The sequence below is a fragment of the Schistocerca cancellata genome, chromosome 8 (assembly GCF_023864275.1).
Source record: "Schistocerca cancellata isolate TAMUIC-IGC-003103 chromosome 8, iqSchCanc2.1, whole genome shotgun sequence".
Classification (NCBI taxonomy): domain Eukaryota; kingdom Metazoa; phylum Arthropoda; class Insecta; order Orthoptera; family Acrididae; genus Schistocerca; species Schistocerca cancellata.
In genome coordinates, this window is record NC_064633.1 from 418,757,712 (window position 1) to 418,784,439 (window position 26,728).

At 38.4% G+C, this 26,728-nt stretch overlaps 1 protein-coding gene and 1 non-coding gene across 2 annotated transcripts in view; one reads left to right on the forward strand and one right to left on the reverse strand.

Moving 5' to 3' along the window:
• The window catches only part of LOC126094446 (putative helicase MOV-10), a 474,995-nt gene that overhangs the window by 420,857 nt on the left and 27,410 nt on the right, over positions 1 to 26,728 (forward strand). The window contains exons 17-19 of the mRNA XM_049908818.1: positions 3,478 to 3,601; positions 3,826 to 4,002; positions 20,528 to 20,735. Coding sequence (XP_049764775.1) covers positions 3,478 to 3,601; positions 3,826 to 4,002; positions 20,528 to 20,735 — 509 coding nt within the window. The remainder of the gene's footprint in view (positions 1 to 3,477; positions 3,602 to 3,825; positions 4,003 to 20,527; positions 20,736 to 26,728) is intronic.
• On the reverse strand, positions 14,516 to 14,590 carry Trnal-caa (transfer RNA leucine (anticodon CAA)). Its single transcript has one exon. It is a non-coding gene; the product is annotated as a tRNA-Leu (tRNA).

Below are 26,728 nucleotides of genomic sequence, written 5' to 3' on the forward strand. Positions count from 1 at the left end.
ATTTTTCAATCCAGAAACAAAGCGCCGGTCAGCTCAATGGAAGCACACAGGTTCACCGCCACCAAAAAAATTTCGGGTAACCGCCAGTGCTGAAAAAATGATGGTGTCCATGTTCTGGGACAGCAAGGGCGTAATCCTTACCCATTGCGTTCCAGAAGGCACTACGGTAACAGGTGCATCCTACGAAAATGTTTGGAAGAACAAATTCCTTCCTGCACTGCAACAAAAACGTCCGGGAAGGGCTGCGCGTGTGCTGTTTCACCAAGACAACACACCTGCACATTGAGCTAACGTTACGCAATAGTTTCTTCATGATAACAACTTTGAAGTGATTCCTCATGCTCCCTGCTCACCTGACCTAGCTCCTAGTGATTTTTGGCATTTTCCATCAATGAAAGACACTCTCCGTGGCCTTACATTCACCAGCCGTGCTGCTATTGCCTCAGCGATTTTCCAGTGGTCAAAACAGACTCCTAAAGAAGCCTTCGCCGCTGCCATGGGATCATGGCGTCAGTGTTCTGAAAAATGTGTGTCTGCAGGGCGATTACGTCGAGAAGTAATGCCAGTTTCATCGATTTCGGGTGAGTAGTTGATTAGAAAAAAAATCGGAGGCCTTAGAACTTGAATGCACCTCGTATGATCACATGATGTCATTGGCACCTGTTGAAACAACTCACAGTAAATAAGATTTCTTGTCACCTCTGTAAAAGGAATCCTCCATATGCTAACTTCAAGAAAATCTACAATATCAGTGGTAAGTCGTAAGTGAGTAACTTGGGTGCAGTGCCAAATCTGAAAGTATTCTGCTTCCTGCCCCTTGATGAAAGATTATAATGATTGTAAAAGAAGGTGCCTCCAAGCTGTGAGTCCTCAAACTTATATGAAGAGACAACTGAAGAAATAAAAGAGTATGAAGTCCTTGAATTATAGTATTTAAACAAAGTGCTTATTGAAAAAGGAGAACAAGCAGTTGTTTGAAATTCATCTCTGACAACTCCTGTTCCTCTTCCTCCTCCTCACCCTCACCCTCTTGATATCATACACAATCCTTATTGCATGCTCCTGTGCAACAGACACTTTTTTCCTCAGTGAAGAGTTACTCCAGAATATGATGCCATAAGGCATTTGTGAATGAAAACACAAAAAAGTAAGTCAACCTCTTGACATTTTCATCTCCAAAATCTGATGTTATCCATAATGCAAAACTCACAGTGTTTAGATGTTTAAGAAGATCTGTAACATGTGACTTTCAAATCATGTACTTATCAATTCAAAAACCTGAGAATTTAGAATATCCTATTTCATTGATTGACTAACCATACTCTGTTTAAAATTACTTGACAGTTGACGTCTGGCACCAGAGTGTTACAACATTGGATACCACTCAGTTAAAGGTGACACGCAAACATGGATGATCACTTCACAAGTAGTGAAATACTATTAATGCAACATGGAGAAATGTTGGATGCTGCTGCCATCAGGGGTGTGGAAACGCAAGGTGATCTGTCCACAGCAATTTTAAATGACCAAAAACTGAACTGCGGCAGACAATGCATTTTGTAGTCCTGAATTTCCACTCATGTCCTAGCCTAATCACAATCTGTTTTTGCGAAATATGTCCAAGAAAAGGGCGGTCAGCAACCTGCAGCAGAACTATTAATTATGCTCTCTTTGCAAATGGCAATTAAAGATGACCAGTACAACCAGACTCCAGACAGAAAAAAAAACAGGTTCAGTGCTAAAAGTGAACTGTAACATGTTGCTTTTTCCAAGCAAGCTGATGCAGATAGATTCCAAATGAAAAAAGAATGATAGGAAGAAAAATATGATGATTAAAAAGATGTGACAAAAGCTTAAAAATAAAAAAGTTACATGGAAACCAATTAATTGAAAATAATAATAATTGGAGTCATTTTGATAAAGATTTAAAAATAAAATAAAAATTCATCACTTTGTGGCATTCAAAGCTATGACTCATGTTTCTCAATCCAAAGCTCTAACACTGCACTGCAGAAGATCTACAGAATATAGTTAGATTTACATATCTATATGATCAGCTCCAATGATCATTTGCTGCCTTCAAAAACCTCAGTTTCATGCCATGCCATATGAGGTTAACCTATAGTAAGTCAGTCCCTGTGATTATAATAACTGAATACGTGAAGCCAAATTACGTCTTTTGCAAAAGAATCCAATAGTCTTTGGCTAATAATGTGTACAAAATGTGTGTTATTGCATTGCCATCATTTAGTGGGTTTTGTTTTGGTTGTGTTTATGATGTGTATTGTTGTTGTGGTCTTCAGTCCTGAGACTGGTTTGATGCAGCTCTCCTTGCTACTCTATCCTGTGCAAGCTTCTTCATCTCCCAGTACCTACTGCAGCCTTCTGATCTGCTTAGTGTACTCATCTCTTGGTCTCCGTTTATGATTTTTACCCTTCACACTGCCCTCCAGTACTAAATTGGTGATCCCTTGATGTCTCAGAACATGTCCTACCAACCGATCCCTTCTTCTAGTCAAGTTGTGCCACAAACTCCTCTTCTCCCCAATTCTATCCAATACCTCCTCATTAATTATGTGATTTACCCATCTAATCATCAGCATTCTTCTGTAGCACCACATTTTGAAAGCTTCTATTCTCTTCTTGTCTAAACTATTTATCGTCCACATTTCACTTCCATACATTGCTACACCCCATACAAATACTTTCAGAAACAACTTCCTAACACTTAAATCAATATTCGATGTTCACAAATTTCTCTTCTTCAGAAACGCTTTCCTTGCCATTGCCAGTCTACATGATGTGTAATGAAATGCAAAATTAAAGGCCGGACCCAGGATTTGTGATCCAAACACAACAAGAAAAAAAGCCAGATAAGAAACTGGAAGACCACTTGTTTTGGCAGTTCGGCAGTGGCAAACAATTCGGTTGTGCCGTTGAGCGCTCTGATTGGAGGGAGACACCTCCAACATGTGAAGTGGCAACAATCAAGTAATTTTAATCAGACTGTAGCTAACTTACCCTGATTAGAGTATCAACTTGGTGGAGATAATGCTGGTGACATTCTCTTGAGTTCAGGCTCAAGGCGTGTGTGATCTGCGTAGAGGATCACAAAAAATAGTTCATTGGTGGGTTTTTCATTTATATATGAAGTGTGAGATATCAAAGATACTTTCGTCACATCTAATATTAAAGATAATTTGGCCAATGTAGTTCTTAAGTGCCTCATTTCTCACAACTGCTGGAGAGTAGCAGATGATTGTACAGTGATGACACTGATTTACAAATTATTCTTTATTTATTGTTGAGGATTTCCCAATTTGATGTGGAGCCTATTTCCAAAATGTAATTTTTCTTTCTTTCTTTTGAATTAATTTTCATGTTATTTGAAATTTAAGTGTTTGGATTAATCATGTTTGTACTGCATCAGTTTGGCACACAGTATATATGTTGCTTATACCATTTTTCACTTTTCAGTTATTTTAATCGGCAAGAGATTAATGTCGTTATGAAATATGTGGAAGCTCTGTTTGAAGAACGCCTGAGTGGCTACGAAGTTCAGGAAAGAGATATAGGGATTATAACACCATATAGGCTACAGGTAAACCTATAGTTGTTTGTTATTCAGCTATGCAATGAGTGTCATTTTTATACTATCTTGAAACACATGTTATTATTATTACTTCTGCTAAAATTTTACTTCTATAAAACTTAGTCCCATGTTTATTCTTACAAAAAAAGCTGTGGAATAGGTACAATCTTTGCATGTATACATAAGAAATTCATTTTATGGATTATATCTTGTATTAACTATGTGTGCTACAGGTACACAAATTTCGGGAGTTACTGGGCAAGAAGAATTGGCAAAGGACAACTGTTGGATCAGTTGAAGAATTTCAAGGACAGGAAAGGCTTATTATTATCATATCTACAGTACGCTCTAGTGTAGAGCTACTAGATGATGACTATAAGCATCATCTTGGGTTCCTGAAAAATCCAAAGGTTTGTTATTAATTTTATTTTATTGGCATTTAGTAGCAGCCATTCACTTATAAACTAAAATATCATGACCACTGCCCAAGGCAAGATTGAATCCCATCAAGTGATCTTGTGTGCACACGAAATGGAAAGGAAAGTATATAAGCAGAGCAGAGCAGAGGCAAATGATACAGGCCACAAATGGAGAAATCCACTGACATAAGCAACTTTGATGAAAGGCAGATTGTTATGGCCTATCATCTAAGAGTAAGCATCTCAGAAACAGCAAAACTTTTTGACTGTCTGCTGTGTTATGAAAATCAGTGGGAAGTGGGTGAAGGATGGCGAAACCATAAGGAGGCAGTGAAGTGTTGAACATGGAGGTCAGACACTTGCCCACCCTGTAAAGCAGGATAGCAATATGTGGCAGATCTGACAACAGAGTACTGTGCTGCTGCAGGCACTAGTGTTGCAGACCACACTATTGAGTGTGGGGCTCTGCAGCAGATCTCATGTTGAACCAGTGAGATGTTCAATTACGATTGCAGTAGGCATAGGATCATCAAGATGTGCAGATGCAAGTCCTGTAGGTGAACCTCTGCTTGAATCGTGCACCGCACAACAGACATAACCCTTGGGGGCACTATTATGCTGTAGGTGACATGCATTAGGGCTTACATGTGGCCTATAATAAAAATTAAAGGCACCATGACAGCTGTAGTCTGTTGGTGTTATTGTCTTCGGTCTGAAGACTCATTTGATGCAGATTTCCATGCTAGTCTGTTAAGTGCAGCCCTTCTCATCTCTTAATAACTGCCGCAGTCTACATCCATCTGAACCTGACTACTGTATCAATTCCTCCATTCCTTGGTCTCTTTTTACAGTTTTTACCCCACACACTTCATATCATTACCAAATTGACTATTCCTTGATACCTCTGGATGCATCCTATCAACAGATCCCTCTATCCATCAAATTGTGTAACAAATTCATTTTTTTTGATGATTTTAGTACCTCCTCATACTTAATAGATCTGCCCACCTAATATTTCAGCAACCTCCTTTAGCACCACATTCCAGAAGCTTCTATTCTCCTCATGTCTGAAATGCTTGATATTCATGTTTAACATCTGTACAAGGCTACACTCCAGGCAGATACCTTCAGAAAAGACATACTAACACTTAAGTTGATATTAGATGTTAACAAATTCATCTTCTTTTTAGAAAAGTTTTTTCTTGCTATTGCCAGTCTGCATGTTGTATCCTCTCTACTTCAGCCTTTATCAGGTATTTTATTGCCTAAATCGCTAAACTAATTTACTAATTTTAGTGTATACTATTCTATCTAATTCTCTCTACATCATCTGATTTACTCCAGTTGCGTTCCATTACCTTTCTTTTACTTTTGTTGACGGTCATCTTAAAACCTCTTTTCAAGACACAGTCCATTGTGTTCAACTGCTCTTCCAAGTCCTTAGCCATCTATGACAGTGTTCCAGTGTCATCAGCAAATCACAAAGCTTTTATTTCTTCTCTCAGAACTTTAATTCCCATTCTAAATTTCTCCTTGATTGCTCAGTGTAAAGATTGAATAATATTGTGGATAGGCTACAAACCTTTTTCACTCCCTTCTCAACTATGGCTTCCCTTTCAAGTCATTAAACTCTTAGAACTGTAGTCTGGTTCCTCTACAACTTGTAAATAAATATTTTGCTTCCTGTGTTTTATCCCTGCTACCTTCAGAACCAAACTGATCTTCTCTGAGGTCAGCTTCTACCAGTTTTTCATTCTGCTGTAAATATTTCAACTCAGTATTTTGCAAACATGACTTATTAAATTTATATTTCAGTAATATTCACATCTGTCAGCACCTAGCTTGAAGTTATTACATTATTCTTGAATTCTGATGGTATTTTCCCTGTCTTATGTATCTTGCATACCAAACTGAATAGTTTTGTCCTGGCTCACTCTCCCAAGGATCTTTATAAATGTAAGGGAATGTTGTCTACTGCAGTGGACTTCTTACCACTTCCCAGGGAAGTGCATTGCAATGTAACATTCAATCGATAATTACTGCCTGAGGAGACCAACCAATAGCAATGTCTCTGGTGCAACATTCCTTGAACCTGAATTTGAGAAAGTATGGCATTGTCAAACAAGAAATAAACATTTTGGGGCACCTAGTTAACAGAAATGGATTTCATTTTGGTCCATAAAAAGTAAGAGCCCTAACAAATTTTTCAGACCCTTGGTATGTTAGTTATGGAATTTTGTGCTGTCTCTACAGACACTAAATAAAGGATTTCAGTTAAGAGGCATGGCCACTATAAGAATCACCTCAGGGAGATGCCAAATTTTCTTGGCATGATGATCAAAAATGAGGTTTGTGTGTCCTTAAGCAGGCAGTGTTTTTACCAGACATTTGTTAACAACAATGCCAAAACAGAGACTTCCACACTGATGCTAGTGACTGTGGAATCAGTGCAAATCCAGGAAGGCACTAAAAGAGTAATTGATTATGGTTACAGAGAACCCTCTGAGTCTGAGAAGACTCTCTCTATGGATGAGAAAGAAAACCTTGCAAAATTAGGAAGTTCCAGCAATATTTATGTGGCAGACCATTGATAGTTGCATCTGACCATCATTCTTTATGCTGCCTGACAACCTAAAGAATACATTTGGATGATCTCAGGATGGGCATTGAAGCTTCAGGTATATTCTGTCACAGTAGTACTCAAAAAAGCACTAACTCAAGGATGGTGACTGCCTCTTTTTGAATCCTCTGGAGGAACAGTACATACCAGTTACTGCAGCATGGACAAACATTGCAGCTTAACAAACAGAAGATCCAGCTTTAATAAAGACTGTGGAAGACTTAGAGAAGAAAGAATTCAACTTAACAAATAGTACACTGGGCGAAAGTTACTTACAATCTAATGGAACACAAGTGATTGCTCATCATCTCAGCTCATTTAGATCTGGCCATTCTGAAGTATTTTTCATGGTACCCCAACACTAGGTCATTTGGCATCTGCAGAGAATGCTGTTAGAATCATAAGTAGGTGTCGTTGGTCTGGTCTCTACCGATGTGTTAGACAATATGTAAGCACTGTAGGGAAACCTAGTGATGAAAGTAAATGTCTCAATTACCTCCACGACATCTGGTACCAACATCTCCTGCATTAGCTCCATTACACTGGACTAGAATTAACGTTCTGGTCAGTTTTCTCAAGTCAACAGATGGGAATGAGTGGGTAGTAGTTTGTTATGTGCACTGACTATCTCACCTGCTATGCTGTCACCAAAGTAGTACTGACTGATAAAGACCAGAAATCACCAGGTTTCTAGTAGAAGATGATTTTGAAACTTGGATCACTACATCTAAGGATATCCTATAAAGAGGAGACTCATGTCAGAAGTAATTTCAAAATGCATCTTAATACACTGGATGATAGCTGTCTACCACTCAGAGACAAATTAATCATGGAACATGTTAACAAGCTATTGTTAAATTTCCTATCGTAAAATTTGCATACCGCTAATCAAATGAAGTCTCTACAAGTTTCACACTATTTTCCCTGGTCTCTGATGGAGGGGCTGAAATAAAAATGGAGACTTTGATTTGATTTCAGCCTCATGATGTTAAGTTGATTACATCAAACAGCTTATGACCAGAACTGAAGAAGCAAGACAGCTGGCAGATATACTGGCCATGACACATATGATATGGATGACGAATGTTGTAACAGTTATACTATACTACTAACATTATTCATTGTTTTATTATTTCATTATTGCTTCATTATCTAATAAGTAAACATGTGCCCTGCTTATCCAATGCAAAATTGATTCTACTGACAAACAGTCCACAGTAACAGTTCCTTACGCTAAGGCAAACTTAACTCTCATTATTGATCAGATAAAAATTATCACTTAGTAAAAGTATTATTTCACTGTATTCCATCAAATTTCTTGAGATTCTAGCGTCAAAGGTGATTTACATACAAATCTTGCTTATTCTTTCCACACTCATTATTCCAGGCAACTGCATTTAAAGCTTTATTCCCTTAATGTTAGAAGAGGCTGTACCATGACACACTTCTATAGGTAGATAGTTATCTCCATATACTGACTGCACTGAACACAAACACTTCTATTATATCACAATTAATATTAAGACCTAGTATTCAAGATGGTTTTTACTGCATATTGCTTCTGCTGACGCACCAAATTATACTAATTTTACACATGAGCTGATTCCTTTAAATGTTAATTATAGTTTTCAGATAATCTGCATCTTCTCCTCCACGTATGCTGACACCTTTCATCTTCTATTTTCCTGACCTCTTTGTTTGGCACAAATTCTTTAACCATGACACCAGCTTACTTTCATCACATTTCACAAAACTAGAATAAACACAGTATCTCATAGGTTTTTACCAAATACCACAGCTGTTTTTTTTTTTTTTTAATTATTGCCTTTTCTTCCATCCTCTTATGATTCCATTACTTATCACTCTCACGACATAATCTATACAGATAACACTGGAGAAACCTTTTCTAAATTATTCCTGTAATAAAGTATCCTGCTGTACAAAATCACAATAGTCGAAGATGTAATGTTTCTGATTCACTTACAAACTGCAGATAGGGTGGAAGAAGAGTTTGACTGCCTCAGGAAACACGAAAAATGAGACAGACATCTAGGGTAAGCATTATCACCACATAATTGAATCCAACACAGAATGTTGAAAACCCTACTTGCTTCTGTTGCTTGAATTTTTCCTACCATTTTTGTGGCCATTCTGGCTATCCACTGCATCTTCATGCCCCTCACTCCAAACACAGCACTGTTCAAAAAAGGATCACTCAATGGCTCACCCCAACTGACCAGACAGGTGGACTTCATTTTTCAGTTTACCACTGACATACAAGGTCGTACAGTGAGGACTACATGCTTTCAAACTTCAACACAATGGGAAAGACAAAATGGTTTCTATGGAACGATTGATGCTGGCACACTTGGAGATAGAAGTGACAAAGGACATTATGCCAGTACGTCCTACTGCACAACCAACTGCCCCAGACCAGTGCAGTGCTGGTGATCACACCTGGGTTCACTGTCATCAGCATGAACCCACTTCCTTCCCCCATCGCACCCACCCTCTGGAAGAGGCACCAAAGACTACAAGAGCTGGACAAACCCCAAAACACCAGTTCTCTAACACACACAGGGCTCCAAATTTTAAATAAAGAGGAGGAGGCTGATGTAGTGACAAACAACAGCCCAAAGACAGTGTGTAATAACTTTTACAGAAATACTTTGGTTTTATACTCTTGGCACTATTCAGTGTGCTTGTAATATTATACTTCGTAGTTGTTTGAAATAAAGGTATAAAATTATTGGTCAGTATACGCCATTGCCTGTACCATACTTCAGAAAGCATTCCTCCAGATCTACAAAAATGTAAAGAAAAACTGGCAGACGAGGAAGAGCTTGCGTTAAATTGCATTCCTTATCAGCATGCTGTTGGTTTGCTCCTATAGTTGGCTCAAGTCACAAGGCTGTAAATTGCATGTACTGTGGGGTATGTAAGTAGATTTAACTCTAATTATAAAAAAAAAAAAAAAAAAAAAATAAAAAAAAAACATGTGGGAAATAAATGAATTGTGATATTCATCAAAGACACCATAAATATAGTACGAACTTTCTGAAAAAGTAGAAGAACCAAAATTCAGGTCTTCTGCAAAGCTGATTATACTTCAGATCTGGATTGAGGATAGGCTGCATTTTTAAGTTAGCTGAGGTAGCAGTTTCCTGGAATTCAAAACTGCAACAAAGAGGTGATCTATCAATGACAGAAGACAGATACAAGTCCCTGTCAACTGTAACACAATAAGTAATATACCTTCAAGGAGTGGTCTGCGAACTGTCATACAGTGAAAAACATGTAAGTGTGTTCTGTGATAACAGAGGTGACCTTGCACAGTGTCACAATCGCGTGCATCATGCTTGAATGGAACACATTGACATGAGGCGCCACTATAATTGTGAGCTAATTAATCCAGTTGAGTTCAGCCTCAGGTTGATCGCACTGACAAGTAACAAGCTGATTTTTTGATGAAGATAAAGGTGAAACACCTGTGGAGCTGCCAAAAGATATCTCTTGTAATTATCATGGAAAAAAAGGTTTTGATAGTCCGTGTTTCTGAAAATATGGTGTGTGTGAATGTAATTCATTATTAAGTCATCTTTATATTTTCTTAATCAGCTGACTTGAGTGAATGACCAGTTAGAGGATATGTTGGAGAGACTGTTTTGGGGAAACTGGTTCTGAGCAGAAGAGATGGAGTGAGAAGTGTGTTGTAGCAAGTGCTCTGCTTTCATAAGTTATGCTATTGAACATCCTCGTAAACTGGATACCTGACAGTTTGTCTATGTCCATTCATGATAAACGCAAATTTGGTGATGGTTTTCTCTTTAAAAGCTTTGAAGTGAGCACATGCCAACTGAAATGAAGCATGATTAGTTTCACATGTGGCCCTTCCTTTGATGTAGATTTTGCCAGTGATGGTCCAGCAGTAATATGTGGTAATGGGTGAGAGCTTGAATCCAGTTGCGGAGTAGGGATGGTTGCAGGGATAGGAACTTTAGGGTATGTATGGTTGCCTGAAAATGTCAGTCTTTGAAAAAAACATTGTTAAGCTCAAAAAGGGTACAGAACAAAGCTTTAGATTGTTTGATAAAGATAGAAGAGAGGGATAATATCATTTAAATGTTCAACTTGCAATTGTTACTTCCCAGGCATAGCAATTTTTGAAGCATTCAAGGCATGAGTGTGCATCCACAATGGAGGGAGAAGGAGAGAGCCAGAAAGCTTTAAGAAAGGAGATGCTGGGAGAAATTATTTGTATAAGTATTGATACCTTCTCTTAAAGATTCAAAAGAGAAAGGTAACCTTTGGAGATAGACAAGCTAGAACACAATGGTTCTGGTGTGGTACACAGCTGAGCACAGTAGCAAAACATTTATTGGTTTACTTAACTTACACAAGCATACACAGGCATACAAAAAAATTCATACTTCCTTTTTCTTAAAAAAAAATAATAATCCTGAAAACACTAAAATCATGCAAATTTTGTAGAATGTAAAATATTTCAAAATATTTAAAGGTAATTACTGAAATTCTGAGTTACCCAAAATTTCCCTTCTCTTTAACATTGGAACCAACACCCCTAAAAAGTTACAATGATCCAAGGAATTTAGAATAATCACTGAAGTTCTAGATTGCCCAAGTTTCCTTTTACTTTAAACATTAACAACAGTAACTTTAAAAATTTAAAATCATGCAAGGTATTCTTTCTAAACCAAATAAGCTTAAGTTCAGAAATTTTTTCACATTAACATAACTGGCCATAGCGATACTGACAAATGATTGAGTTAGCACCTGTTCAACCACTCCAGTTATGAGAAAACCAACATTATGGTAGTTACTGAAGAATCAGTAACCAACTTTAATTAAAATGCACTGAAACATAACATGTGCTAACGCAGCCACACACAAATCACCCTTCATCAGTGTCAGATACATCAGTACATGACTCACTTAACTACAGTCCCATGCTAAGGACAAACTCTGTAAATGACAAATTATCACTATCAGTCTTAACCAACATTCACCCTGCCTCTTGAACATTAGGTAATTTGGAACAATTGATGGGATTGATTGACAGCTTTGTAATCACAGAAATTAATTAACTCCCTTACTTGCAAATTTCGGCCAGTGGAACCTTAGAACATGTATCCACGATCACAAACTTCCCTGAAGCTACCATCATTTCTCTAGAATATCAGGCACACAATTCAACATGATTTACCCACCTTGGAAAGTCTACATCAGAAAGGCATCTGATTAGCCACACATACAAGCAAATTTGCAGAACATTGCCAAGGTACAATTTCGTGACACACGGTCAATGATAAGCACAGCTCAATCTTTGGTGCAACATCCAATGTGATGTGTCCCAGAAGAAATAGGAAAAATTCTCCAGAGACTTTTTGCTAACCGGAAACAGTTCAATTTACAGACTGAACCTGTATGTGACCAGAGTCAATCATAGATGGACAAATTACAGTTCCAGCTAAGGAAAATAACCCATTTTAAATTCCAGACTGAATGCCAACACCCATGGAAATCAGTAGAAGTGTGAGGCACTAATCCTGATGTAATGTGTACCCCACCATCCGACTAGAAAGCAATCTCTGGGCCACTGATCCATCACTCAAACGATGTCGTGGCACTTCCAGTGCTTGCAGTCCACAATTAGCAAGTGTCCAGCTCCCACTACACAGCTTACTCTGCCCTCTGTCTTCCAGTCCACCAGTCATCACAGGCTCACCCGCCACATGCTTAAAACTGCTATCCATGCCTGGCATCTCTGACAACTGAACAATTTTTCTTTGCGTAAAGGCACACTGATGCCAGAAATCGATACGGTTCCTTGTATGCATCGCAGAAATATGAACTGAAAGTCATACGACCATATCAGTATTGAGGCGTTTGGTGTTAGAGGAGATACATTTACCAAAGTTACTAAGGCTGCAGGTGTTTGATGTGAATGTGGTGGCAGTTACGAAAGTGGAGACGTTAACTAACTGACACTACAGGTTGCTTTATATAGGGAGGACCAGCAGAAACGTGAATGGACATAGATAAACTGCCTGCCCTTGGATGTCCAACACATTGTTCAAGAGCATGCTTTACAACTTAACTCTATTTGCAGATGAAAAAAATGTTGAAAATGGTTGCTAACCCTTATGACAGTGTCCTTCCTTCAAGCAAAGAGACATTTTTCTGGAATGGGGGTTGTGTCAACAAGAGAGGGTTAGAAAAACAGGGAGGGTTGATGACAACTAAAGAGGGAGCAATGGACTGGGAATAACTGTATTGGGGGGGGGGGGGGGGACAAGTTGGCATGGGCTGAGAAGCAGCCATTACAGTCAAGAAGCTTTTGCTGAGCATCATGCTCTGCTGCTGAGGCATTGTTTGGCAGTGGCAAATGATTCAGGCTAGTTGTGGCATAAGGATGGGTACCACAAAATCAGTGCACTATCCCTGTCCATCTTATGCAACACTGATCTCCCTTCACACATGGGTTGTATCCTTGTGAAAAATATGTGTGTAAGACTTATTTTATGCACCCTCAAAACATATCCTATTCTAGTCCTGTCTAGTCCACCTGTGAAAATAGCAGTGTCATATACCAGCTACACAGTAAATATAGTCTTTCATATGGATATGAACACCAAACCAGCTGTCCACCTGAATGAATGATCACTGCCAAACTGTGGCCAAGAGCAAAATCTACTACTGAATGGCAGAACATGCCCCTGAACACATGTACTGCACCAGTAGCTGCTAAAAAACTCCATGCCATGTGGATCTTCTCCCTCCAACCCTCACCCCCTTACACACACACACACACACACTTCGCTTCTTCAATACTAGCTTCAGTTAATTATGTGTGTGAGAGTAGTCCTCCTTGGTCCTGCATCCTTCTAGCCCAATCTCTGCGAGTCTCCACTGTACCCTCTTTCTATCCCACTCTAATTTTATTTATTTGCATCACCACTGTTCTCTTGTTGTCTCCCTCTCCCTCTGTTGTACCTCAATCATCAAATCAGTTCCTCCTCTTTTCCTTGTGTGCTGCACCCAGCCTATCCTGCCTGGACCAGGGTGGGTTCACTTGTGCCATATTCTTATTTTGTTTCCTTTTGCACCCTGTCTGTCATCCCCACCCCTTTACCTTCTCCTCTCCTTTAAACTGACCTCCTCCCTGTTCCTCCCTTCCATTCTATGTGATAAAACCTCTCACCCCAGTGAGACTGCAACACTGGTGACCTGGTGGGACAATGCAGCCATGTGAGTAGATGGGTTGATGCTGTTGATATGGGGAGGGGGAAGTGTATGTTTTCATGTTAGCTCTGAAGAAGGAGATCGTGAGCTTAGTGATGGATTTCATTCCATTTGCCAAGCTTAGCTCTTGGAACTGCCCCTAAAGATGTCATACTGAAAGTTCTCATATGAAGCTGCAACCTATCTTTCCATCAGTCCCTTCTTACATTCTTAATGGATCATTACTTTGTCCTTATTTAACTTTTCCTTAATCTATACATTGCATTCACTGACCAACACTCCGTATGCTCGTTGTAACTTCCTGGCAGATTAAAACTGTGTGCCGGACCGAGACACGAACTATGGACCTTTGCCTTTCGTGGGCAAGTGCTCTACCAACTGAGCTACCCAAGCATGACTCACGCCCTGTCCTCACAGCTTTACTTCTGCCAGTACCTCGCCTCCTACCTTCCAAACTTTTACAGAAGCTCTCCTGCGAAACTTGCAGAACTAGCACTCCTGAAAGAAAGGATATTGCAAAGACATGGCTTAGCCACAGCCTTGGCGATGTTTCCAGAATGAGATTTTCACTCTGCAGCAGAGTGTGGGCTGATATAAAACTTCCTGGCAGATTAAAACTGTCTGCCGGACCGAGACTCGAACTCGGGACCTTTGCCTTTTGCGGGCAAGTGCTCTACCAACTGAGCTACCCAAGCACAACTCACGCTCTGTCCTCACAGCTTTAGTTCTGCCAATACCTCGCCTCCTACCTTCCAAACTATTACAGATGTTCTTCTGCGAAACTTGCAGAACTAGCACTCCTGAAAGAAAGGATATTGCGGAGACATGGCTTAGCCACAGCCTTTGGGATGTTTCCAGAATGAGATTTTCACTCTGCAGTGGAGTGTGCGCTGATATGAAACTTCCTGGCAGATTAAAACTGTGTGCCGGACCAAGACTCGAACTCGGGACCTTTGCCTTTCGCGGGCAAGTGCTCTACCAACTGAGCTACCCATGCACGACTCATGCCCCGTCCGCACAGCTTCTGAAAAAGTTTGGAAGGTAGGAGGTGAGGTACTGGCAGAAGTAAAGCTGTGAGGACGGGGCGTGAGTTGTGCTTGGGTAGCTCAGTTGGTAGAGCACTTGCCCGTGAAATGCAAAGGTCATGAGTTCGAGTCTCAGTTCGGCACACAGTTTTAATCTGCCAGGAAGTTTCATATCAGTGCACACTCTGCTGCAGAGTGAAAATCTCATTCTGGAAACATCCCCAAGGCTGTGGCTATGCCATGTCTCCGCAATATACTTTCTTTCAGGAGTGCTAGTTCTGCAAGGTTCGCAGGAGAGCTTCTGTAAAAGTTTGGAAGTTAGGAGGCGAGGTACTGGGAGAAGTAAAGCTGTGAGGACAGGGCGTGAGTCGTGCTTGGGTAGCTCAGTTGGTAGAGCACTTGCCTGCGAAAGGCAAAGGTCCCGAGTTCGAGTCTCGGTCTCGCACACAGTTTTAATCTGCCAGGAAGTTTCGTATCAGCGCACACTCCGCTGCAGAGTGAAAACCTCATTCTGGACTCCCTATGCTCCTCTACATACTCTCAGAATCTTTGTCTTTGAAGCCAGAGATAAATATTAAATTGAATGAAATAATGTTCTCAGACTACCATCCCTATGCCTAAGTTATTACCTCTGCAACTATTCTAATGCACCCACCTATTACCTCATACTGCCATCAAACCACTACAGGCAAAACACATGCCACTGAAGGCAGCGACAAATGTGAATCTGCTCATGCCATCTACTAAGTGACTTTTGTCATTTTATGGATTTCTACATACAGATCAATGCCAAGCTGACAGAATGAATGAATGAATGAATGAACACAAACTTTTCCTCTTTGTGGATGTTCATATCTGGTTATTGAGCTTATTCGATAGCAAGAGATCTTACGAGATAATTTGGGGGTAAACTGCCACAGCCCATCCATAGAATATACTGACTCTATTGCAGACGTAATTGGTAAATGCATATTACAGAGATCTATGCATACAACCCATAAGTACATGGTAGGCAAAGTTTAAAAACCTCCACGGCTAAATTCATGACTGTTTGTCCTGCAGAGGATAGCTGCAAAGCTGGTCTTTCTAAAAGTGGTCAGTTTGTAGCTGTGGATGATGAATATTATTCCATTAATAAATCTGAAATGAAATTTTATAATGCATGTGATGTAATAGAATTATGTTCCTCAGTCACACAATACAACTTGTAGATAACTTTTGACAGTGTTAATCATATTAAAACCACATAAATTAAAAACTTTAATTGTAGTACAAAGTTTTTATACAATGCTTTGGAGATATGACATGAACAAACATTTCCGCAAACAGTCTAACTTCATTTTCATGAATATTAATAAGGGTCTATCATACGTCTGCAGCAGCAATTGACTGTTGATGGATGCTAGTGTTTCATTACAAACAAGTTTGCAAATGATAATAAACATCTTTGATTGTTGTCTTTGATCATATGTTCACTGTGTTTTCTTGAAACAGTATACCTAGTTTATGTTAGTTAGAATATCATTGACATTAGTTTGTAGTAGGTTTTTGGAACATATTGTGTCTTCCATCATTCTCATATACCTCAAAGAAAAACAGATCTATTGACATACAATAAGCACAGATTGCGAAAATATTCTTCGGGTGAAACACAATTGGCCCTTCATTTTTATGAAGTAATAAGTGCTATCCAGAGGAGATTTCAAGTTGATTTCATATTTCCAGATTTCCAGGGGTCTTATGACACCATTCCTCACAAGCAGCTTCTAATCAAATTGCAGCCTGTGGAGTATAGTCTCAGCTACATGATTGGATTTGTAATTTCCTGTCAGGAGGTTCACAGCTCATAGAGGCTGATACCAAAGTTGTATCTGGGGGTCCCCAAGGAAGTGTTATTGGCCCTCTGTTGTTCTTAATCAATACAAACTATTTAGGAGACAATCTGCGCAACCCTCTCAGAGCCTTTGCTGGTGATGCTGATGCTTACATTCTAATCAAATTAGAACATCAAAACAAATTAAAAATCTGTTTAGACAATATATCTGCATTGTGTGGAGAACAGCAATTGACTCTGAACAGTAAAAAGTGTAAGGTTGTCCATATGTGTACCAAATCAAATCCATTAAGTATTGATCACTCAAGAAATCACACAAATATAAAGATTGTCAATTCAACTAAAAACCTAGGGATTAGAATTATGAACAACAAAATTAGCTATCATCACATAGAACATGTTGTAGGGAAGGCGAACCAAAGGCTATGTTGTATTGGCAAAGCATGTAGAAGACTCAACAAATCTGTTAAAGAGCTTACCTATACTAGGCTTGTGTATCCTCTCTTAGAGTAGTGCTGCATAGTATAGTATTCTTACCAGGTAGACTGACAGAGGATATCAAAAAAGTTCAGAAGTGGGGAGCTCGTCTTGTGTTACCATAAAATAGTGAAGAGTGTGTCATGATTGGTGAGTTGTGGTGGCAGTCATTACAACAAAGGCATTGCTCATAGTGGTGAAATCTTTTCATGAAATTTCAGTCACCAACTTTTCCGCAGAATGTCAAAATATTTTGTTTGTTGATTCCTACCTAATTATGTGGAAACAAACATCATAATAAGAGAAATCAGAGACTGCACAGAGAGATTATTGTGTACATTTTTCCCAGGTGCTTTTTGAGAGTGGAATGGGTCTGAAAGTACTTCTGTGAACTCTGTGCCAAACACTCAAGTGTAAATTACACAGTAATCACGTAGATGTAAATTCATTAGTTTGGTGTTTGGACGCCATAGCTCCACTACCCTCCTCCCTCGCACCTTTTGTGCTACATACTAACTTCCAAGTGACTGTTCACATAGTATCCAGCTTCCCCACCCTCCTAATTGTAAAACCTGCTGTCTGCATGTGTTGTGGGAGAAAGCACACTGACAGAAACAAGGAAGGAGAGAAGTTCTGATGGCCAGTGGCAGGAATCCAAAATCATCTGTACTAAACACTTGAAGATTAGTTGAACTCTTTATTTCAAAAAAAGAATGGAAGCTTAACCTCTCTTGATTCCTTTGCCTCCTGCATGCAAGTACTGTAGGCTCTATTACTACTCACAGAACGCAGGCTAAGTAATGTCTCCCTATTACTCAGTACTGATATCCTTGCAGCCTGCGACCGAACTGCAGCTGACTAGCAATGGGCACCTGATTAAATCAGTGTTGACAGGGGGTGTTGAAATCTGTCTTTGTGCAGGTGTGCCGCTGACCACTCTTTCCATTGGTGCATGGATTAGCACCTACTTGATGACTTTTTGCGGCACTGTGCTGGTCTGTGTACAGTCTATGGTTTAGGACTACACAGTGTGTGTTCTATACCACTTACCTTTTGAATCCTTCCAACATCACTAGCTTTCCTGAACTTAACAGATGGGAACTTATTCTCCAACATATCCTCTCATCGTGTGCCACCGTCCAGGGCTCCATTTATTAATCTGGATCTCTATCAGAATCCTTCTCTATTATTCTTTGGGAATTGTCTTCAAGTCTTCATAGTAAATTGGGACAGAATGGTATCACTTTCTACTTCCATCCATCCATTTTCCTTTATTACATGATATGCCATCACAACATATAAAATGTTTTTCATTCTTACGTCGGTCCATGATTTTTTTTAACCTTCTCTTACTTATTATGTTTCAAACTGAATTTTGCTATGGTTCTCATAGTACACAATATTAGACTTCATGGGGTTCAGCATCTTTATGGTAAGCTCACAGTGCCGTAGTCTGTGCCTCATTCATAATGGCTGCAGTGCGTACCTAAAATTACATTGCAGCTTTCTTTTGCTCTAACAAAGCTTGAATATGTCACACAAATGCTAAAATGAAGACATATTTGGTGCAAGTGTAACAAAATATTGCATTAGTGTTAATTCTGACCTCAGTCTGACATGTCCCTGTCTCTTCTCTTTTTAAATACCAGTAACTTTCAGTAGTTGAAAATAGTCATAGCCTCACATTTTGGCAGTGTTTTTTCCACACAGTATTAACAATTTAAATATGCTTTCTATATAACAAGAAAATAAGAAAATATAAAAGGGCAGTATACCACATTGTAAAGAGTGGGTCTGTATTTCATGGTGGCCAGCCTTAATATTACACAATGGCACATTTTTTCTTCCTCTTGATGTGAACACCATCTCACTCATAATTACAAGAGGCTGCCAGTTAAATGGGGAATCTGAACTGTGCTGAAACTTGGTATTTTGTATGTACAATATGCACTTACAGGTGTGAAAATTTTATAGTTAGATTTGTACTTATTCTTGAAGCTCAGTTGCTCATCTGAATAGTATAGTAGTTTACCCTAGCTTCTTTCTTCTGTTACTTGTTGCTACTTTTCTTATATTATCTCCTCTTCCACTCCACAATTCCCTTCCACTTTCCTCTCCATGTTTTCTTCTTTCTTCCTTAGAGTATACAAATGCTGTTATTTGCTTGCTGTTTCCGTCTTTATTCATTTCTCTTGGATTTGACAATTTAACTGCCTGCTGCTTCTCATAATAACAGAAACTTTTCTCTTGCCTGTGATATCATATTGTTGTTGTTGTGGTCTTCAGCCCTGAGATTGGTTTGATGCAGCTCTTCATGGTTGTCTACCCTGTGCAAGTCTCTTCATCTTTCGACACCTACAACAACCTACATCCATTTGAACCTGCTTACTGTATTTGAGCCTTGGTCTCCCTCAACAGTCCTTATACCCCTCCCTTCCCCATCTTCCTTCTGTTACCAAATTGATAATTCTTTGATGTATCATGATGTGACCAATCAAGCAATTCCTTCTTTTAATCTAGTTGTGCTACAAATTTCTATTCTCCCAGTTTGATTTAGTACCTCTTCATTAGTTATTCAATCTGCTCATCAGTATTCTTCTGTAACAACATATTTCGAAAGCTTCTGTTCTCTTTATGTCTGAACTGTTTATTATCCACATTTCAGTTCCCTACAACACTACACTCCATATTTATACTTTGAGAAAAGACTTCCTAACATTGAAATTTATATTCTGTATTAACAAATTTATCATTTTCAGAAATGTGTTTCTTGCTACTGACAGTCTGCATTTTATATCCTCTCCACTTTGGTAATCATCACTACCAAAATAGTAAAACTCATTGACTGTTTTTAGTGTCTCATTTCCCAATATAATTCTTTCACCATGACCTGATTTCATGCATCTGCATTCCATTGCACTAGTTTTAGTTTTTTTATTTCCATCTAATAACTGCTGTCCAAGACACTACCCATTCTGCTGAGATCACATTATTCTTATGGAATACTATCATTTCCATGTCAATCTTTCTGACAAGAAGTATCAAGAGCAAAATTAAATGCCAAATGAAGAATAATAATGTTGACTCTTCTTACTTCTAAGTTACTTTTATTTTTATTTAGATGTATTGTTTCAATGTTTATTTGCTAATTAATTAAATCAAAATTTCAAGATTTATAGTGAAGTGTGGTTTGTAATTATCGGTAACATAGTGAATCTTATGACTATCACTAATAGTTTTCTTGGATGGCTACAATTATATAAATATCGGCACTAACAAGAAAATGTTTAATTGCAGAGATTCAATGTGGCTGTGACTCGTGCAAAAGCGTTGCTGATTGTTGTTGGTAACCCTAATGTCCTTCAGTATGATCGATCTTGGAAGAGTCTTCTTGAATTTTGTCGTAAAAATGGTGCGTATACAGGTTGTAAATATCAGCCACAGGAAGAGAAACCCATTAATGATGATGAGAACAATGGGTTAGATATTGCAGGCCTCAGTCTGGGTAAGAATATTATGCAGTATAACTTATGTTTTGATAGTTAAACTTATTTTATGATACATGACTTATGAAGTAGTTACATAGGGAAGAAGCCACAGAAAGATGTGCTCTAATTTGGATAATAATTTGTTTGAAGGAGTGAAGATAGCGTATTTTATTGCATAGTATCTTTTGGAAATATTTCAGCATATTTGAAAATGTATAAGTATTATTGTCAGCAAAGAGCTCTGTAATGTTCATCAGACTGAAAATAAATAAAACTGAGGGTATTCCATGTCAGGTGTATTATATTGCATTTTATTGGTCCATGAATCAGTTTATACGATATGTGACAAATTAGTATAATGATGTTTTGGACTGTACATGGTGCCATGATAGTCACTAGAGCTGTACAACACACAATGTTTACCAACAGTACACTGTAAAAGACTCATGCATTTCATTAACAGGTTCATACAGCAACTGCTTAACAAAACTGAGGAAGCAGCAAGTTTTCGCTATGTAACAGATTTTCTGTTAATTTTACATTGTTAAATTTAAACTTAGTAAGCACAAGTAGTATATAGTGATGCTGTTGCATGTTGTTGTTAAGATCTTGTACATATTTAGTTTATGAAGAGTTTGTATGACATATGCAACTGTTTATCAACAACGTGTTGAAAGATAGATTGCTACTTACTATAAAGATGACACATTAAATTGCAAACAGGGACAGTTAAAAGACACTTACGCATTAGCTTTTGGCCAGAGCCTTCATCAGGAAAATAAAGAGGAACACACACACATTCGTTTCCACAAGCAAGCACACCTCACACTTACATGACCATCATGTCTGGCAGTGTTGGTCACAAATAATGAGCAAATTAAGATTTAAAAAATAAAATATAATAAGCATCTATTTAAATAGGCAATCAATATACAGAAATTTTAAATCCTAATAGTATTTAAGTATCATTAAATTCAATGTAAATGTATAGATAAAAAATCTACTCACAAAGTGTTGGCAGGGGAACACACGCACAAAAGGCCTTAACTTTTACAAGCTCTCAGAGCCAGTGGCTCCCTGCTTCTTCTGGCAGATCTGAAGGGGAAGGAAGAGGGGTGAAAGAAAACGACTGGAGAGATTTAGGAAAAGGGGTACAGTTTAGAAAAGTCACCCAGAACCTCAGGTCAGGGGAGACTTCCCAGATGGGATGGGAAGGAAATACTGATTGTTGGGGACTGCACCAGATGAGATTTGAAAACCTGAGATGGTAGTCATGCTGATGTAAAAGGTTGAACAATGTTTACATAACAGCTGGTATTTGACTTGTTGTTTCACAGGTGGTTCTCCCTTTGATAGTGCATGTTTTGCCAGTTACAGGGCAGGAATAGGTGCATAGGGCAAGTCTTGCAGCAGGGACATTGTCACAGGGGTAGGAGCCATAATGTAGGGAGATGGGTGTAGAAGGAGCATAGGATCTGACAAAGGTATTGTGGAGATTGGGAGGGTGACAAAAAGTTATTCTAGGTGTGGTGGGCAAAATCTCAGAGAGATTGGATTTCATTTCAGGGCATGATTTTAGGTAATGATGGCAACTGTCAGAATGTAAGTATTGTTGTTTGTTAGTAGGTTTGATGTGGATGCATGTGTGTAGCTGGCCTTTGGTGAGGATGAGATCAACCTCCAGGAAAGTAGCATGGGATTTGGAATTGGACCATGTGAAGTTTAATTGGGAGAAGGTATTTAGAGATTCCAGGAATTTTAACAGGTCAATCCCAGAAAAGTCCCCTCCAAGTGACTCGTGAAAAGGTTGGCATTGCAAGGAGACATCCTGGTTCCCTTTTCCATACCCCTGATCTGTTCCCCTCAAAGGCAGATTAATTGTTGTTAACTATAATGTTGATTAAGATAAGCAGGAAGGCTGTAAAAGGCTTGGAATCAGGTGGGCTTTGACTGAGAAAATGTTCAGCAGCATACAGACCATGTATATGTGTGTGGGGGGGGGGGGGGGGGGGGGAGTTCTGATACAGAGGAAGATGGCATCAGTGGTGACAAGCAAGGTGTATGGTGGGAGTGGGATGAGCATGAATATCAGAGAAGCTAGAAAATGGTCCTATTCTGAATCCCGTGGCACTTTCCTTGATGACCTCATCCTCAACGAAAACCATCTGCACACTTCTGTCCACATCAAACCTACTAACAAGTGACAAATAAAAAAAAAACTTTAGAGCTAACCACTTGTGACTCAGTATTTAGTATTATTCTGGTCTTGAAAGTATCAATCATCTCCTTTGACAAGGCCATGATTTCCTAAAATAATGTCCTGAAATGAGATCCATTCTGTCTGAGATTTTGCCCACTATTCATAGAATATCTTTCCACTGCCCTCCCAGTCTCTGCAATATCCTTGTCAGACCCTATGCTCCTTCTGTGCCCATCTCCTTACCCTATGGTTCCTACCCCTTTGACTGTCCTCACTGCAAGGCTTGCCCTATGTACCCTCATACGAACACCTGTTCCAGTCCTGTAACTGGCAAAACATATACTATCAAAGGGAGAGCCACCTGTGAAACGACACATGTCATATACCAACTGTTATGTAAACACTGTTCAGCCTTTTACATTGGCATGACTAGCACTCAGTTATCAGTCAAGATGAATGGGCATAGGCAGAGGGTGCAATACGGGCAACACACAAAATCCTGTCACAGAGCATGCTGTACAATATGATAGTCATGACCTCAGTGCCTGTTTCACCATACGTGTGATCTGGATTCTTCACCCAGACACCAATTTCTCAGAATTCTGCTGGTGGGAATTAGCACTACAGCATGTCCTTCATTCTCGCCACTCAGCTGGCCTTAATTTACGTTAATTCCTTCCATCTCAGCATTTATTCACAGTAACTACTCCTTTCTTCACTACTTTTTAGTTTTCTACATCTTTTATTTTCTGACTTATCTACTTTTTGCTGCCCCCCCCCCCCCCCTCCCACCTCTGTTACATACAATGCATTTAGATTTTCATTCTTATTAACTCGTGCATGATGTTTTAGTAGTAATCCCTCTCTTGCATATTACCCTGTCTTCCACCTTTAAGCTCTCAGTTTTCAAATCTCATCTAGTGCAATCCCCAACAGTCTGTCTTTCCTTCTCATCCCATCCAACAAGTCTACCCCAACCTGGGGTTCTGGGAGACTTTTCTAAACTGCACCCCTTTCCCTAAACTTCTCCAGTCCTTTTCCTTCACTTCCTTCCTCTTCATCTCTTCTTCCATAAGAAGGAGCAGTTCACCTACTTTATTTTCTTCATTTGTTGTCCTCGGTGTCAACATACTGCGTTGTTACACTGGCTGAAAAATGGGATTGGGAAGTAAACACTGACTACTTTGAATGATGTAGCTGAAAGATGCACATATGCATTTCACAGATGTTTACTTTCACTTTTCACAACCCCCCCATGTACACATTTAATATGGCCAGTGCACTATTGTTTAACTATTGATAAGCCTCATTAATAGTTTTCAGGTGAACATCCACATACTGCTACAATCGTTTATTATTGAACATCTTCAAGCAGTGAAAATCTAACCACAAAGTTCACAGTTCTTGAAGAATATAAAGGTACATATTGAGCAGACAGTGTCATTGTTTTAACACACGGCCTAATTGTGTAACACTTGTTGCAAGTTAAGTTGAAGCATTGTTGTTGTTCTAACCAGCACAGGTTTCTCGTCTGAAACTCGGCCGTGGACTGCCTGTCTCATGACCAAAAATTGGGTCATTACATTTCATCACAATAATAGATTCTGAAACTACACATTGTTTGAAGTTAAATTTACAGAAATTACAATTAAAACTTAACTCATTAAATTAGCTGAATACATCAAAAAATTCCGTTTTTTTAACCTTTTCTTCTACTGCAAGGGTTAGGCCAAAATATTTGATTAAATCATGAAATCAACATATATAGTTACGCAAACTATACTTTTGACAAAACTGTTAATTACTTTGGAATTAATTAAGGGCTGGGTTTGTTAACATGTTTTTGAATAGAGCCAAATAAATCCTTTAAGAATACTGTTAGTTGTTCCTCCAAATGTTTATAATTAGCACAGAATTTACATTTCTGTATACGTCAACAATAGAATTTAAGTTACGAATCAATTATTGATTTCACCCTATAACAAACGATACTAACTAGGAATAGTCAAAATAAATTAGAAAATCAACTGCAAACCTAAAAATAAGAACAAAATTAGATCTGGTGTTATATTCTTTAAAACTAAGGGCCAGCCTTTCTCTTTTGTGGAAATGCAGATTATATTCACGTATGTTAATGTAATAAGTTAAAATTTAAAAAACGAATTTAAGTAGGCAGATGGCAAAACAAGAGGGGAAGTAAAAATGTCCCACTTGCTTCGTCACACATTGGCTCTGAAAGCTTGTAAAAGTTGAAGCCTTTTGTGTGTGTTCCCCTACTGCTGCTTCATGATTACATTTTTATCCATCCATTTGCTTTATATTATCAATAATTGATTATTTTCATTGTTATATAATTAAATTCGATTGATATTTCAAAGGTGTACATGTCCGGTAAGAGATCAAAACTATGTCTCAGTCATATATATCATACAGCAATAATAAACTTTTCTTAAAATAAATTTGTTCACAGAATCATTTAATTTTTAAGCAGTAACTGGATTGCATAGTCCATGTTTTATTTTCTTTATTTATTTGTTGCAAATTCGATGAAACAGTATTGTGATGTATCCCATGGCTGTTAAATGAGTCAGTTTTATATTTTAATAGAGATACAATATAAACTTTTACAATAATAAAAAAATTATTAAATAGTTGCATAAGCATGAAGGTTGGAGCAACATTAAGAAGATATATAGTTTAGGTAGCCATGAAATCAATTACTGAAAATAACTTTAGGTACAGAAAAAGAATATTTACACATTATTCATCTTAAACAAGGAATATAAGTAATGTTTAACACATTATCAGTAAGAAGTCTCAAAATATAAATACAAGAGCAGATACAAATTTGCAGAAACAACCACTGATTTGTCTGCAGGTGCTCATAAAGAGAGTATAAGGATTTATCAATAAGGTATTTTCTTAATCTGGATTTAAGACAAGGCAAGACATTAATGTGGATTTTCATTCACTTTTTTGGCAGAATAATGAACACTTCTTTGCACAAGACTTAAATTGTTTAGATCTCTATATAAATCATTTAACATACGCCATGTTTTTGTGGTCATGGAATGAAATACTGGTTTTAAAAAAAGAATGCTTAGTAGAGACAAATATCATCAAAGAAAATAAGTATTGGGGCATGGTGATTATTATTTGGATCTTACAGAACAGATTTCTGCAAGAATATGTTAGATGAACACCACTCATGATTCTAACTCTTTATTTTTTTTATATACACCAAAGAATTTTCAGCTAAAGGCTGATTACCCCAAACAGCTATACCATATCACCTGATAGAGTAAAAGCAAAATAAGCTCCTTTGATAGCATTCATACCACCAACAGGGGTAATTACACGAAGAGTATTAAATTCCCAGACTAAGTCTTTCATGAAGATGTAGAATATGCAGAGATCAGTTTAGCTTGACATCAATTAGAATGGCCAGGAATTTAAAAGGCTCACCATGTAATATATTTTGGCTGTCACAGTTCAAGGGGAGTGTGTGATGCATAAAATTGGTTATATTGAGTTTTTTCAATATGTAGAGTTAATCCATTGGATTTAAACCAGTGTAAAATGTATACTAGATACAGCATTACATTTATTTTGTAGGTCAGTGATAGTGTGGCTTTCAAGGAGAATAGTAGTGCCATTAGCAAAAAACGTAAATTTTTTCTTGGTGTTTGTACATAGTGGGAGGCTATTGATGAAGATAGGAAACAGTAAAGGCCACAAAATGAGGCTTGTGGCACTCACATTCTAGTGTGCCCCAGTCAGATGAACCAGGACAGCCATCAGAATCATTAA